Source organism: Gymnoscopelus braueri (assembly GCF_963280865.1).
Source record: "Gymnoscopelus braueri genome assembly, chromosome: 9".
NCBI lineage: Eukaryota > Metazoa > Chordata > Actinopteri > Myctophiformes > Myctophidae > Gymnoscopelus > Gymnoscopelus braueri.
This window is the reverse complement of record NC_137610.1, coordinates 35,452,803-35,467,113: the sequence shown is the minus strand read 5'-3', so window position 1 is coordinate 35,467,113 and position 14,311 is coordinate 35,452,803. Positions and strand designations below refer to the sequence as shown.

The 14,311-nt window shown below is 40.2% G+C and overlaps 1 protein-coding gene across 1 annotated transcript in view; it reads right to left on the bottom strand.

Moving 5' to 3' along the window:
* The window catches only part of LOC308091895 (polypeptide N-acetylgalactosaminyltransferase 18-like), a gene marked incomplete at its 3' end in the record, with an annotated part of 163,321 nt that overhangs the window by 81,411 nt on the left and 67,599 nt on the right, over positions 1 to 14,311 (bottom strand). The window contains exons 3-4 of the mRNA XM_080437641.1: positions 14,091 to 14,257; positions 10,372 to 10,558 (exon numbers count right to left, since the gene is read on the bottom strand). Of these exons, the coding sequence (XP_080293767.1) occupies positions 10,372 to 10,558; positions 14,091 to 14,257 (354 nt within the window). The remainder of the gene's footprint in view (positions 1 to 10,371; positions 10,559 to 14,090; positions 14,258 to 14,311) is intronic.

The window sequence follows — 14,311 nt, the reverse complement described above, 5'->3', positions numbered from 1 at the left end:
AAAAAGAGTGAAACAGGAGAACGGAAGGATGCCCCAAACCATAGATATAAATAGTATAGATATGTCAGACGCGGCCTACTTCCGTATTCACAGGCATCTACAGTACTTGTACCGGATGACACTTGCTATGGATGCCATACATTTCAGAAAGAAAGAAGCATCACATTGTTATGAATGGAGATGTTTCTTCTATACTTTTTATGGCATTGCTTCTGGAGCTTTCTAATTTCAAGGACCCCCATAACGCTCAAGAGTTACACACCTGTAAGGGTCCATTCGGAACCCCCTCAAGGAACACTGAGGGTCCCTGGACCCCACTTTGAGAACCACTGTTCTCAAAGTTCATCACATGAACCCTAGCGTCTCTATTCTGGGCATGTCATAAATAGACGAACATTCTGCAAAGAATTGGCCTGCGAAAATAGCAGATCTACAAGCGTTGCTATGCTTGTAGATCTGTACATATATATATGTTGCTATGTGAGCTTGTAGATCGGCAAAGATATTTGGTGTAGAGTAGACTATACGCTGTAGAGGGAAAATGGACGGGACCAAGTATTGAACCCTGGGGTACCCCAGGAAGTACAGTATATCTGTTTTAAGTGGTAAAATAAAGAGTGTGAGAGACAGACAGAGAGAGAGAGGGAGAGGGAGAGGGAGAGAGAGAGAGAGAGAGAGAGAGAACAAAGGAAGGGAAAACAGCACTGATAAATTCCCAGAAACTAGGTGTGAAATTACATTTCATGCAAATTTGCTAATTAATTTCACTCAGTGTGGCTGAAACAACATCAGCTTATCAAGGCAAAGGTACAGTAGCACCACACAGAGAAACACTTAAGCTCTAATGCAACCTGTCAGAACTCAAGTGTGTGTGTGTGTGTGTGTGTGTGTGTGTGTGTGTGTGTGTGTGTGTGTGTGTGTGTGTGTGTGTGTGTGTGTGGGTGGGTGTGTGTGTGTGTGTGTGTGTGTGTGTGTGTGTGTGTGTGTGTGTGTGTGTGTGTGTGTGTCCGACGCACGCATGTTTGTCTGTGTGAGTGCTTGGTTGACAGGAGATAAGCTAAGAAGTTTTTCATATCCAGCTGAGCTCCACTGTGGCACTGGAAAGTATCACATCATGTGTCACAGACAGAACCCCCCCCCATGGCGATGCGTGGGAGGTTTGTGTCGCTTGTTAGATTGCGTGTGTATAAATGTGCGTGTATGACTTTGTGTAGCTGTGTATGTGTGTGAGAGAAAATAAGAAATAGAGAGAAAGAGATGATGCTGTATAGTGGGCAGCAGATGGAAGAGTGAATAACCTTGCTGCTTGCTTTCGGCACCACCAACTGCTGCCTTGGAACCAGTATGTGAGTGAGAGTGGTTGTGTTTGTTTGTATGCATGTTTGTGAGCATGTGTGTTTATACATATGCTACAAATGTGTGAAATTCATCAGCCTTTTAAAATGAGAGTACGCAAATAGTATAAAAAAAAAAGTCCAGGGGTATACTCAGCACAAAGACCATACCTTTAAAGACTAATATATATATATATGTACTGTATATATATGCGTGTATGTATTATATATATGTCCGCACGCACGCACGCACACACACACACACACACACACACACACACACACACACACACACACACACACACACACACACACACACACACACACACACACACACACACACACACACACACACACACACACACACACACACACACACACAATCGAATGCCAATTCAATGGCAGAGCCGTACATTGCTGCTCTCAGCCGTGTTAGCACCACAATTAGTGCCAAGGTTGTTGCTAGGCGAATGAAGGGAATGTGAGTATTGGACATGTGACTGAGGTTAAGTTATGGAGGGAAATGCCGCATTTCTGGATATTGCTGAATATTCATGTCACAATGTGTCACAGAAATGTGGGAAAGTGAATCAAGAAATTGCTTTTCCACACGGAGCACACCTGATGATTTACTGCCCTGTGCCTTAGAGACATTTGAATAAATATCATGGTAGAAATATTTAGCATGGAAAGTAGTTGAGTCATGGCAACGCGGCAAGTGTGAACCTTGTTGTTTGTTTGTTTCCAACCTAGATGAGATACTATCTGTCTGTATGTATTGTATGCCACTCTGTCTGCCTGTATGTATGTCACTCTGAAAATGCCAAATGTGGCTCAATTAACTATGCATACTTCTAGGTTACCTACTTTCCTCTTGTATAACTGACATTACATAGCATCACAATGGAAGAAACTATTGTAGTTTACATGTATGTGTTGTACTAACACTGTGAAATTGCCGGAGTGGATCTTTTTTTGTTTAGTTTTTTCATCATTGCCCCTCTAAGTTCAAGGCAAGGGTAAACAAGCCATGGTAATTGCCATTCTTCACCACAGTGAGTCCCACTCACCAACCATTTGTATGGTATTTATCTAATATTGCTACTTTCTTGTAGAAACCTTGTATCTCCATATTTTAACTTTTAGTTTTTCCATAAATAAATGACCTACTTAGTTGCTGCGTTAAAAATAGCCAATCGACAAGCTCTGCTATTTTTGAAAATGTTTTAAAGTGAAAGTGAAAATGTCCGTGGGCTTAACAAATGAAATGTATTAAGAGCTTGTGACTATACTGTACATAAAAACTACAGGTTCTTTTGTCCAATTCCTGAAAAGTAACAGTTTTAAGCATACAGTACAAGGTTTGCACCCATCAGCGACAATACGTATAATTACAAGTTTTTGTCATTGATGATGGTGGTACAAATTATGAGACACCATGATTTATGAATCACCAATAGGCTACTTCATAGCTGTCGGGTGGAAACCTTGTATGTCCAAAACAGTTACTTTTCAGGAAATGGAAAAAAGAACCTCAGTCCAACGGCTCCAATATAGTTATTATTTAGTCACAAGGTCTTGTTAATACTTTTCATTGGTGCAATATTTATGAAACCCACAGACTTAACCACTTTCACTGTCTTTCAAATGTTTGTAAAATAGCAAAAATAGCTAACTAAAAAGTAAAAACTAAAAAGTTGAAATATGGAGATACAAGGTTTCTGTCCGACATCAACGACTTGCGAATATCCATTTCCGTTTTGAACCGCTGTTAACCAAACCACCCACTTCAGCGAAGAAGAGTGGACTACTCACCATCATCTGCAATTCCACTTTTCCACTTTTCACACTGGGTGAAAAGCAATGATTTTGGGAGGGTATTCATCAGGCATACCCCTGATACTTACGGGAGTATGTGTGTGTAAGTTGCCCTCATTCATTAATGTACCACCTCCCACATACCTCCCACATATCCAGGTAAATGTACCATTTCTGAGACATTCATTTGCATTTACCCCCTGTGGTGTCTGCCAGCAAGGACCTCACACACCCCACCCCTCCCACCACTCCCACCCCAACCACTTCTGAGCATGTGCAGAAAACCACATTTGATTGGAAGCTGTGGCTTATAACCCCACCCACCCACCCCACAATTTTGCATGCTAATTCTGGCATCCCCACCCTAGTTTATTCCCCCCCCCCCCATTGGGAGGGGTGGTTCATAGCCCCCCCCCATTGGGAGGGGTGGTTCATAGTTCCCCACCCCCACCTACACTAATTTTTATATATATATATATATATATATATATATATATATATATATATATATATATACACACACACACACACACACACACACACACACACACACACACACAATATAGAAAAACAAATAGGCAGAACTCATGTAATTATGTTTATTGATCCAAAAAAAGAAAAACATTATTTATACAAAACAATGGAACAGGAGCACACAGATAAAATCAAATGTTTCAAAGAATCCCTGGATTTTGTTCCAGGGACCCCAGAAGCAAAGATTTGAGTCTAATCTTGGGTTAAATTGGGTTAAAATTGGGTGAAATTCATGTCTACATATTTACACTAGTACCTGAGATAAGATGTGTGCGTGAAGATAGCAGCAAATTATACTGTGCATGATATACTTATGGACGTTAGTTAAGGTGCTTGGGGAAAAAAACACAATAAAAGACAAAAGTCAAGTGCGTTATACATGGGATTAAGGTGCAAAATGTCATTGTGTGTCGACCGCATAATCCACATAAAGTAGACTGACACTGGTATATAGTCAGCAAGTAGTGCCATGAGGGGGGAAAAGTCACTTATACTTGTGTAAAAAAAAAATCAAATAAAAAGGTGCTGATGCACCCAAAAATATATACAAAAAGGCAGCAAGGCATCCAATTAAATGTCTGACACTACGCCGCTGGAGTTCCCAAATATATATCTTGGGTGTCCTTGCTGTGTCCTTACAGCTGGAGGAGTGTAAAAGACCCGTTATAGTCCTCGAACTCGTCAACCACAAGCATTGTGTTCTGGAGAACGCGGGGTCTGGAACGAGGTCCTGGGGGTCTTCTTTCCTGGAGCTCCTTGCACAGCTTTGAAAGCGCTGAACTTCTTCCTGGTGGAGGTCTGATAAACCATACTGGCAAACCATCTTCGAAGCCATCTGCCTCATCAGACATGAGCTCTTTGGTTGCAGTACTGTTCCAGAGAATTTCCTCAGCAGGCCGCAACACGGATCTCCTGCCCTCAAACAACTGTAAAAAAACAAACACAAAAAAAATAGAATTACAATTAAACCACAAAACTAAGAAATTGTTTTAACTGTGTGAGTGAGGCCTACCAAAACTGCTCTCCTCACTTACCCGTAATTTTCTCTGTCGTGTCCTCATAGACTTCTGTACCTTTGCTTTCTCCTGTGCATAAGAAATACAGGTTTGCTGGCTTCTGCAGGTCTAGCCCACTCTATTAAGATGCAAATAGCTTATGTGAATACTGTGAGTGTATTATGCATGTGCGCTTACCTTTTATAAAAACAGGATCAACATTACAGAAACTAATGCTTAGTTCTCCTAAAAGATGAGCCGCAACATCAATATTATGTGGAGAATTTACCCTGTTGGAAGAGAAGAACCGTGTTAGTTTTTATCATTTTTTTCTTTATCAGTTAAAACATTTCACCAGGACAGGAACCCAATCCACAGGCCTACCTCCCCCCACTATCCCCCACTACAAATCGAATCGGGGGCAAGGTCTCCCCTCTTACTAAAGCATGATTGTGATATAGTTGAATTTAGTTACTTACGCTTCTTTTGGATTGTATTTGTGGTTATTCTTCTCCGAGTTGTGTAGATGCCTCACAGCCTCCTGTAAACAGCATGATTATAAAAGGTTAATTTGAGGAAATTTTGGCAAAGCACCAAAGGAATACCAAAACGCTCGCCCCAAAACACATGCAAGTAGCAGTATACTTAAATGATCAAAGTAAAAGTACATAATTTCTTGCTGAATTTGCGAGCCTTAAACAAAAAGAAGAAAGAAAGAAAAAAGAAGAAGAAGAGAGTGTGTACTGGAGATTACCTGTTAAAACTCCGAAAGGTCCTCACACATGTACCCCTGGATGCCAACAACTGTAAAATATATAACAGCAATTAAAACTCAGAAAACTTCAACTGAAACAGGAGTGCACAAAAATAGTTAAATGAAGAAGAAGAGTGTGGGTGTGTAGTACCTTTTAAAACTTCCTCGTCAACAGTGGGGAAAACAATGGAAATCTCCCTGCAAATATAATTTTAGGGGTTAGTGGGATGAAGCAATGCTTTGCCATTGTATTTAGCCACAGTAAAGACAAACTACAAAGCTTTAGTTACAAACATTTATAAAGTCTGTGTATTTTACTATTACTGCATTATGCTGACAAATTAAATCATGGCATATGAATTGACTAGCCACTTAGCTAGGCCACATGTTTTAAAACAATCTGAACTCATACAGGTAAAGAAACACTAGCTTACAACTGATCAAACAAACTGTAGAGAACTGATCAAAGTAAATACAATAAACAGTAAAACCTACTAATGATTTACAATTAGATAAAATAGCAGCTTACCATTTACAAAGTTAGTCCGAAAACATCAACAGGCCAGCAGTACAATGTGAGTAGAATGAATTCACCCAACCGCCCAAACTGTTCGAATGTTTGAAATCTCTGTTTGGACGAATCTGATTGGATAGACACACAGGTTCCCCTCCCCACCTTTTGAAATGTGCATGTTAAATGTTGAGAGAGAGAGAGAGAGAGAGAGAGAGAGAGAGAGAGAGAGACTGGAAATAAACTATTTACTAGGTTTAATTAGTTTTAACAAGTTAAAAGTTATGTAGAGGTACTAATACTTTGCACTAAACAACAAGCACAAAAAAAAGTACTGACATTTTATACTTAACACATTGAATGCCAAAAACGGTCCGGACCGTTTTTGAGGGTCCAAACGAGAAGTGCCGAAAACGGTCCGGACCGTTTTTGACCCAATTCTATTTTTATACATGTGGGCCACGTGGGGCGCTAAAACGAAACTTTGACATCACCCAAGCAGTTTCTGAGAAGAAGAGGCTGGATGAGGCTCCATGTCAAAAATCCTTCCGGTCGGCGTTTTCAATGTTATCTCCTTGATTAAAAGCTTAATATCTCCATTTCTTTTTAATGTGGTGGAAACGAGCCGTTTTCGATCGGCGATCACGCTGCAATGGAGGGTCGCGTTGGAAATATTATTGTTCCAGGCGTTAGTCGGGACCCTCCGCCGTCTCGCACGCACGCTTTGTTTACATGCATTTCCGCGTCGGGGCTTCTCACAGCACGAAATGTATAACGCAAGTGGATGGAAGAAATGCTGGCACTCAACGTATAATATTTTAATAAACCTCTGGCACCCAATGTGTTAAGTAAAAGTAGTGTAATGTAGAAATACTCTTACTGTTACAAGTAAAAGTCCATAACATTTTGTTCTTTTGAGCACTACTGGGCCTAGACTAGAAAACAAACTAAATAGTTTAACCACATGACTGGTGGTAACCTGTATTTTTAGCATTGATGGCAGAAGTACTCAGATATTTTACTTAAGTAAAAGTAGCAATACCACAATATAAAAATACTAATACTAAAAATTATAAAACAAGTAAAAGGCCTGTGTTCAAAATGTTACTTGAGTAAAAGTAAAAAAAGTATTCAAAATATACTTAAAGTACCAAAAGTGAAAGTATTAAAATGTTTGAAAATAGCAGATCTACAAGCTTGTAGATTGGCTATTTTCAAATAGCCTATGCATAAAATAGGGCTAAAGTGGTTAATGTGGTGATAGAGGCGGTGCTCCTATATTGTTGCAGACCTGAGACAATAGGGCCACTGAACCCATCAACACCTTTCATGCAAATGTTGTGCCTGCATGTAAATCTCTACCCCCTAAAATACACACACATAAAGTAAGCCTTGTTTGTGATATAATTTTAACCATTTAATGACCCTTAAACGTACTTGGTAAAAGTACAAAAGTATTGGTATCAAAATGTGCTTAAAGTACCAGTACTAAAATGTTTGAAAATAGACGATCTACAAGCTCACAACGCGACGCGTTGTGAGCTTGTAGATCGGCTATTTTCAAATAGCCTAGGTATAAAATAAGGCTAAAATGGTTAATGTATGTTTTATAATGTAACCATTTATATCTGCAAAGTAATAGTAACTAAAGTTTTCAAATAATTGTAGTGGAGCAAAAGTATATTTGCCCCAAGACTGCACTCTGATATGTGTGTGTGTGCACACACACACACACACATATCTCACTCATTGTTTTTAATCAGTAATTGTGCAATAGTTTGTGTTCTTATTTCTCTCTCTCTCTCTCTCTCTCTCTCTCTCTCTCTCTCTCTCTCTCTCTCTCTCTCTCTCTCTCTGAGCCCCCCCCCCCACTCTGAACCCCACACCTCCCATTGTTTGAACAAACCTCTAATTTGCATATGTAAGGAAGATTCCCTAGCAGAGAAAAGAGAGATGCATATCCAGGTATCTTAAAGGCATTTGAAGGTAAACAGTCCTCTCCCGCATTCATTGAAAAACTCCCACCAATCATTTATGTTGGGTGGATGTATGCCTTGCCCACGTATCCAGGTATATCACCCTTTTCACCCAGTGTCAATTCCACTTTAATCCATTAAGACTGGGAACGCATCTGTGTAATTTTATAGATTTCTTTGGCTATTCAAAACAATTGCAGATCTAAAAGCTCATAGCGTGGCACTCTGCTGCGCTGCTATGAGCTTGTAGATCTGCTATTTTTGGAGAAAGAAATCCTGAAAATGTGTGCAAATCTTTGAATATATAAAAATGTTTTACTCAAATCTTTGCTTCTGGTGGGGGTCCCGGGAACAAAATATTTTTAGATGGGGGGGTCGGCGGACAAATAAATATAATTTTGGGGGGTCCTTGACATGAAAAAAGTTTGAGAAACACTGATATTATAGCAACATAAGTAAAATAAAAATAAAAGCTGTTAGGATTTAGAAGACATTTGTATAGAATCCCCAGAAGCAAAGAAACATACGTATATTCAAAGATTTGCACAAATTTGCAGATATACAAGCACACAAATGTGCTTGTATATCTGCTATTTTTGAATAGCCAAAGAAATAAAAATGACACAGATGAGTTCCCGGATTGAATGGGTTAATTGTTTGGGACACAGAATCTATACAGCATTGTGGGAGAAGAGAACAAACCTAATTGCCAGGCTCTCAATCCTCTCATGCAAATCTGCATGTAGCTTGAACTCAGATGAACTGCAATAGTTGCCTTGATCACCTCTCATTCTCTGGTTCTGGCAATGATGTGTCAAATATGCCTTTATATTTTGTTTCCTCATTATAATTAAGCTACTCGCCGGTGGGTAATTTTACTGTCACGCTAGCTGGGCATGTGTACTAAAATGGCAGAAAAGTCATCATACAGAGAAGATCATCATACAGCAATCAAAGAAAAAAATAAATAGAGGGGTGTTTGTGAACATGTTGGCTGGCTTCCAAGGACCACACTGGTTTAAAGCAATTAGCAACCACAGAATAAACTCTAATAAACTATGGCTGTGGTTCTCACTCATACATTTTCATGTCAGGGACCCTCAAATTGATACATATCAGGCGGCGGACCCCCATCTGAAAATATTTCGTGCCAGGGACCCCCATAACAGAAGATTTGTGTTGTTAAAATGTTTAAAGATTAATCCAAAATGTTCAACATTTTGAAAGTTTTTCAAGATCTTCAAGCTTGTAGTTCGGCTATTTTCAACATTTTGGGGAGAAAGGAAAAAGTGGTTGAACTCATTTTGAAGCTTAAAGGAGAATACCGGACAAATTAAGTGTTGCCTTTGATGTCTCGTTACTTACCGACCGACGTGAAAAGTGGCGTTCTTTTTTTCCATAGATTCCCGTGTCGTCATTTTTTAAACCCCCTCCGTTGTCAGAATGGGAGCGCGTGGGTCAGGGAGATTCGTCTATTGTAACTGAGGCAAAGTTGTTTTTCTCTCTTCTGCTCGTCTTTGTGGAGTCTCATGATAGTCAAACGTGCGTTGAAATGTCCTGCGAGGCCACCGTTAATGGCGAACGATTTAACACTGGATGCTTGTTTCTTTCCAGAACCTGGCAACTCGTGTTGCCAGATTCTGGAAACAAGCAAAAAAAAAAACAAAAAAAAAACAAGGAATCTATGGAAAAAAAGAACGCCACTTTTCACGTCGGTCGGTAAGTAACGAGACATCAAAGGCAACACTTAATTTGTCCGGTATTCTCCTTTAACACATTGTAACCCACTGGAACCCCCCCAAGGACCCCTGGACTCCACTTTGAGAACAACTGAACTAGTGACCCTACCTTAACTGTCCTGTCATTTTGTGTTTTCAATAAAGACAACCAACCATGTCACGTCAAATGGCCGTCACTTTTGTCTTGTGCTAAGTAATCGATGTCAAAGCTGTCAAAGCTGCCTCTGTGATTCCAAGGACATTGACAGTTGCTAAATTATGGGGATTCTTTGTATGCATGATTTATCAGAACAGCATAGCAAATCTCCATTTTTACGCTCTCTCACTGAAGTAAAAATTGGCATGCATTTATATGTGCACAGACTAGGGCTGGGCAATATATCAATATTATATCAATATTGTGATATGAAATGGGATTTTGGATATCATAATATTGTGATATGACAAGTGTTGTCTTTTCCTAGTTTTAATCACGTATGTCTTATTTCAAAAATAGCAAAAACAGATGAGCTACAAGCTCACAACCTGTCAAGATGCGACGTGTTGTGAGCTTGCAATTTCCACTATTTTTGAAAAAGTGGAAAAAAAGAAAATGTATAATATCGTGTCCATATCACCCAGGCCCAGCCCTACTGTAGCACACAGTATCTTTCATGTATCCATTCCTGCATCAGGAATGGATACAGCATGAAATGAACCCTTGCACTCACCATCCAACGTTGAACTCCACATGGGCATCAAACAGAGCAACCACGGGGGCAGACGATGCCCTCCATCCACTGACACGGGATCTGATCAGACCTTCCTGCTTATCATGGCGCACCAGCTTGATGAACTCTGGACCATGCTGGCTGTTGGTCTCTGCCACGAAGCTCTGAAGGTGCTCCTTTAGCTCCGCTAGGGACATGGGGACAGACAGACATTTACAGTCAATGGACAGACGTACTGACGTACCGACCAACTTATTGAAGACTCTTAAAGCATTTATTATCAAATACAAAGTAAAATCCAGAGTGTTCGAAAATGGACCTGTAACAGTTAAATTAACATTCTGGATTTTGCAGTGTAGACAATTTCTCTGCTCCATAAGACAGGAAAAAGAGGTGCATGAGTGCAAGTGTGTGTCCATGTGTGTCTGTACAGAATGCTAGCGGAACTGTACACCACAGTGAGAAGCTGCATCTGCGGTATTATTCTGTATTCATCCATGAGACATCCTTTTAGACTAATATCCTCCGGCACATAGAATACACATAACAGTATATGGAATAAACCCATTTTTAGAGTTTGTGCTTCTATCATAACAAATAAGAATAAACTAAAGCATTCAATTGAAGACTGAGGAAGTTATTGAAGTAATGGTGGAATCCAGTGAAGTAATATGCTTTCATTGAGTCACAGACACAAAAATACACACAACACTAATTGGCTGCCCACAATGGACTCTACTTTCTGACTGCTCAACTCTGTTCTGTAAAAGAGCCTGCAGGCTGCAGTATGACTTTAATGATCTTTACCATCAGCCATCTCTCTGCATCCTCTAACAAGCCACAGTTTACAGCTCACTGGATAGAAGCCTGGCAACTTTAAACAGCCGTTAGTATAAACAGCATAGTATGGGATTTACCCTAAAGCTAAAGCAAAAGATCGAATCATTAAATCAAGCAGACCTTGAATGTTACAGTTGCACTTGATTTTGTTTTACCCTACCCTGTTGACTGTTTACACAGAAATGTTGCTTCAGATAAAATGCACTATCCCCCCAAAATATGTTAACATTTTTGGACTCACAAGACTAGAGAGTGGAACTAGCCAATCAGGTGCAAGCTCTTCTTCCAGCTTATGGGATCTATACTATTAGCCAATTACAACACTCCAGTCCCTCTGGCTCGGTACTACTTGGTGGAGGCTCCAGAATAAAATGCCAACTCATCAAGTCAACTATGCATTTTTGCAGTGAATCCCGTAGACCTTAGTCACACCAACATTCTTGTTAATTAGTTTTGGGTGAAATTTAAAGATATCACTATGTCCGAGCAATCACCAGTGAAAAGTATGCAAAGCTCATTCCATTTGCCAACCAAAATAGCTTGACACCGAATAGAAACAGTTTCAGGCCAAGCCGGTACGTGAACGCTACTGTAGTTCTGTCACAATTGAGCTTTATATGGACAAGCCCAGGTGGACGTATGTTGAGGTCCACTATCGGATCATTTTAGTACATCTCTAGACTATGAATTGTCCTTTTTACACAGTGGTAAGACAAATTCCATACCGCTACAGCCCATTGTCCACAGTTTTGTCTCCATACAGCCTGTCACTCTGGTTGCACTGTAATGATGTAATGAGAGTCCTTTATTATATCCCTGCTCTCCATTACCCTGTGCCTTTTCATACAGTACATGCGCACAACACCAAAACAATGTCATCACATGCCCCAGGTAGACAGAAAGATGGAGGGAGTTATGGCATATGCCTCCTGGCAGAGCTTTGTGCTCTACAGAGCGCACCTTTCTAAATGTGTTTAATGGAATGCTAGATCAGTACTCATGTTCTTAGAAGGTTCGTACATTTTCATAATTATAGCCTGTGATGTCACTTGTTATAAATTGCTATTGTGATGGCACATGGAGTGAATAAGACTATTTTCCCTCTTTTGTCTTAATATACGCTTAATTGACTATCGTTTGTCAAAATTACACAGCTGACAATCAATAAACAACAGCAATGATCTTGCACTGATGTTGAGTTATGTGTCCTCAGTTATCATAGCAGGGAAGGGAATTGTTATTCAAGGTAAAGCAGCAGTATTAAATCAAATTTCCTCCATAATTGTTGAAGAGTGCGATGAATTGTATTATTATTTGAGTGGAAATATTAAGTCTATTCATCATACTGGTTGCTCTGCTAATCAGCATGCAGCACTGGGCAGCTACCATAACTAAACTAACTGATATATTATAGAGGAACAGGGGAGCAGTGAGAGACCCATAAAATCTGCAGGCGACAGTAACTGAGGCATATTTCTCATGATGGTAATTATATTGGCAACAGTGATATATGTTCCATACTACGTAACAACTTCTAAAGTTGGTACTATCAAGTTAAACCAAATTCTTGGATTATGTGCCATTATGCCTCTCAACAAGTTTTAAAACCCCATGTGCCCACTCCCCAAATGTCTTCATCTGCTGCACTGTGCTAAGTAGAATATAAAAGAAATAGAATATAACATGTAGTTATTCTTCTAAACTACGTCTCTGTCAGTGTTTTATTATTACAGTCTATATCTGGTTATGCGTAGCCTCTCTCAAGACAGATTCAGAGATCCGCAGCTGAATCTGTGGGCAACTCCCATTACAACGTGTAGAGATGTTGTTATTAGGAATGAAAACAAAGGAGCACCACCGGAAGAGGAGGGCTGAACGAGAGTAAACGGGCCGACATCCGGTCTCTACAAGGGGAATTGGGAGGTGCCCCAGAGGCAAATAAAAACATTTCTTATATATATATTTTGCCGATGGGTTCCCAGATTGTGTGTAGCATTACTCTACAAAGCTGTTTCGCTTCAAATCAAAGGGTTTTCATTCAAATTAAATTTAATTGAATTATAGTCATGAACTTCCTCATTACTTTATCAGTGCTTTCTGATTCGTCAGTGTGTGCTTTATGGCTCTGTGGATTGTTAACACAGAGATAGAGCTGGGGACATATTAATCTACTATATGGCCATGGTGGCATCAAAGTTATGATGGTTATAGTCTGACACAACGTGTTCAAATTCAAACGGTAAACGGATAACCAGTTTTCCTCAATTGCTAAAAAGGGCAGATAAGGGCATGTAACAACATTTCCACTGCCAGGAGGAATACAGTATCTTCTAATTCATTACGGGTCTTGGTTTAGAGCTTAAGATTATGAACAGAGTGAATAAAACTCACAATATGATTCTCTGCCTTTCCCCTCTCTATACACTGAATGAGGTCTTTAGGTATTAAGGTATTATGAGAACATAATGCTGTGATTGAGGTTTGCGAGGGTGTTTGTGAGGGTGTCCTGCATACCACTGTGGCCACTGGGGTTGAAATGGCTTGGTTGGGCGCTCCAACAAACACAATTGACCGTGTTCGCAGGTTGGTTGGGGATCGAGGGCGATCTCCGTCACTGCACTAGCGATCGTTCGGCAGAGAGCAGAACTGGGGAAGTATAGCATGTTCCTTCGCATGTGTTGCACCCTTCTGGTGAAACTCCTCACTGTCAGGTGAAAAGAAGCGGCTGGGCACATCATCATGTGTACCGGAGGTTGTCAACACCCTCCCCAAAACCAACGTGCGGGGGTTAGAAGTGACAGGGACTGTACACATGGGGGAGAATTGGCATAACAACGAAATTAAAAAAAGGGAAAAAGAGTGAGGTTTGTGGTTCTTACGGCTGTTACTGTGGTCATCCACCAGTATAATCTCTTTGAGCAGATGGGAGGGTGTCCTCTGGATAGCTGTGTGTATGGAACGCAGCAACACCGACAGAGCTTCGTTGACAAAGATGAAGATAACACTGAGCTGAGGAAGGTCTGATGAATATGACATATTTCTGCACCTGCAGAGGGAGAGAAACACACAGAGAAAATGAACTAGACCTCTCAGCATCTAA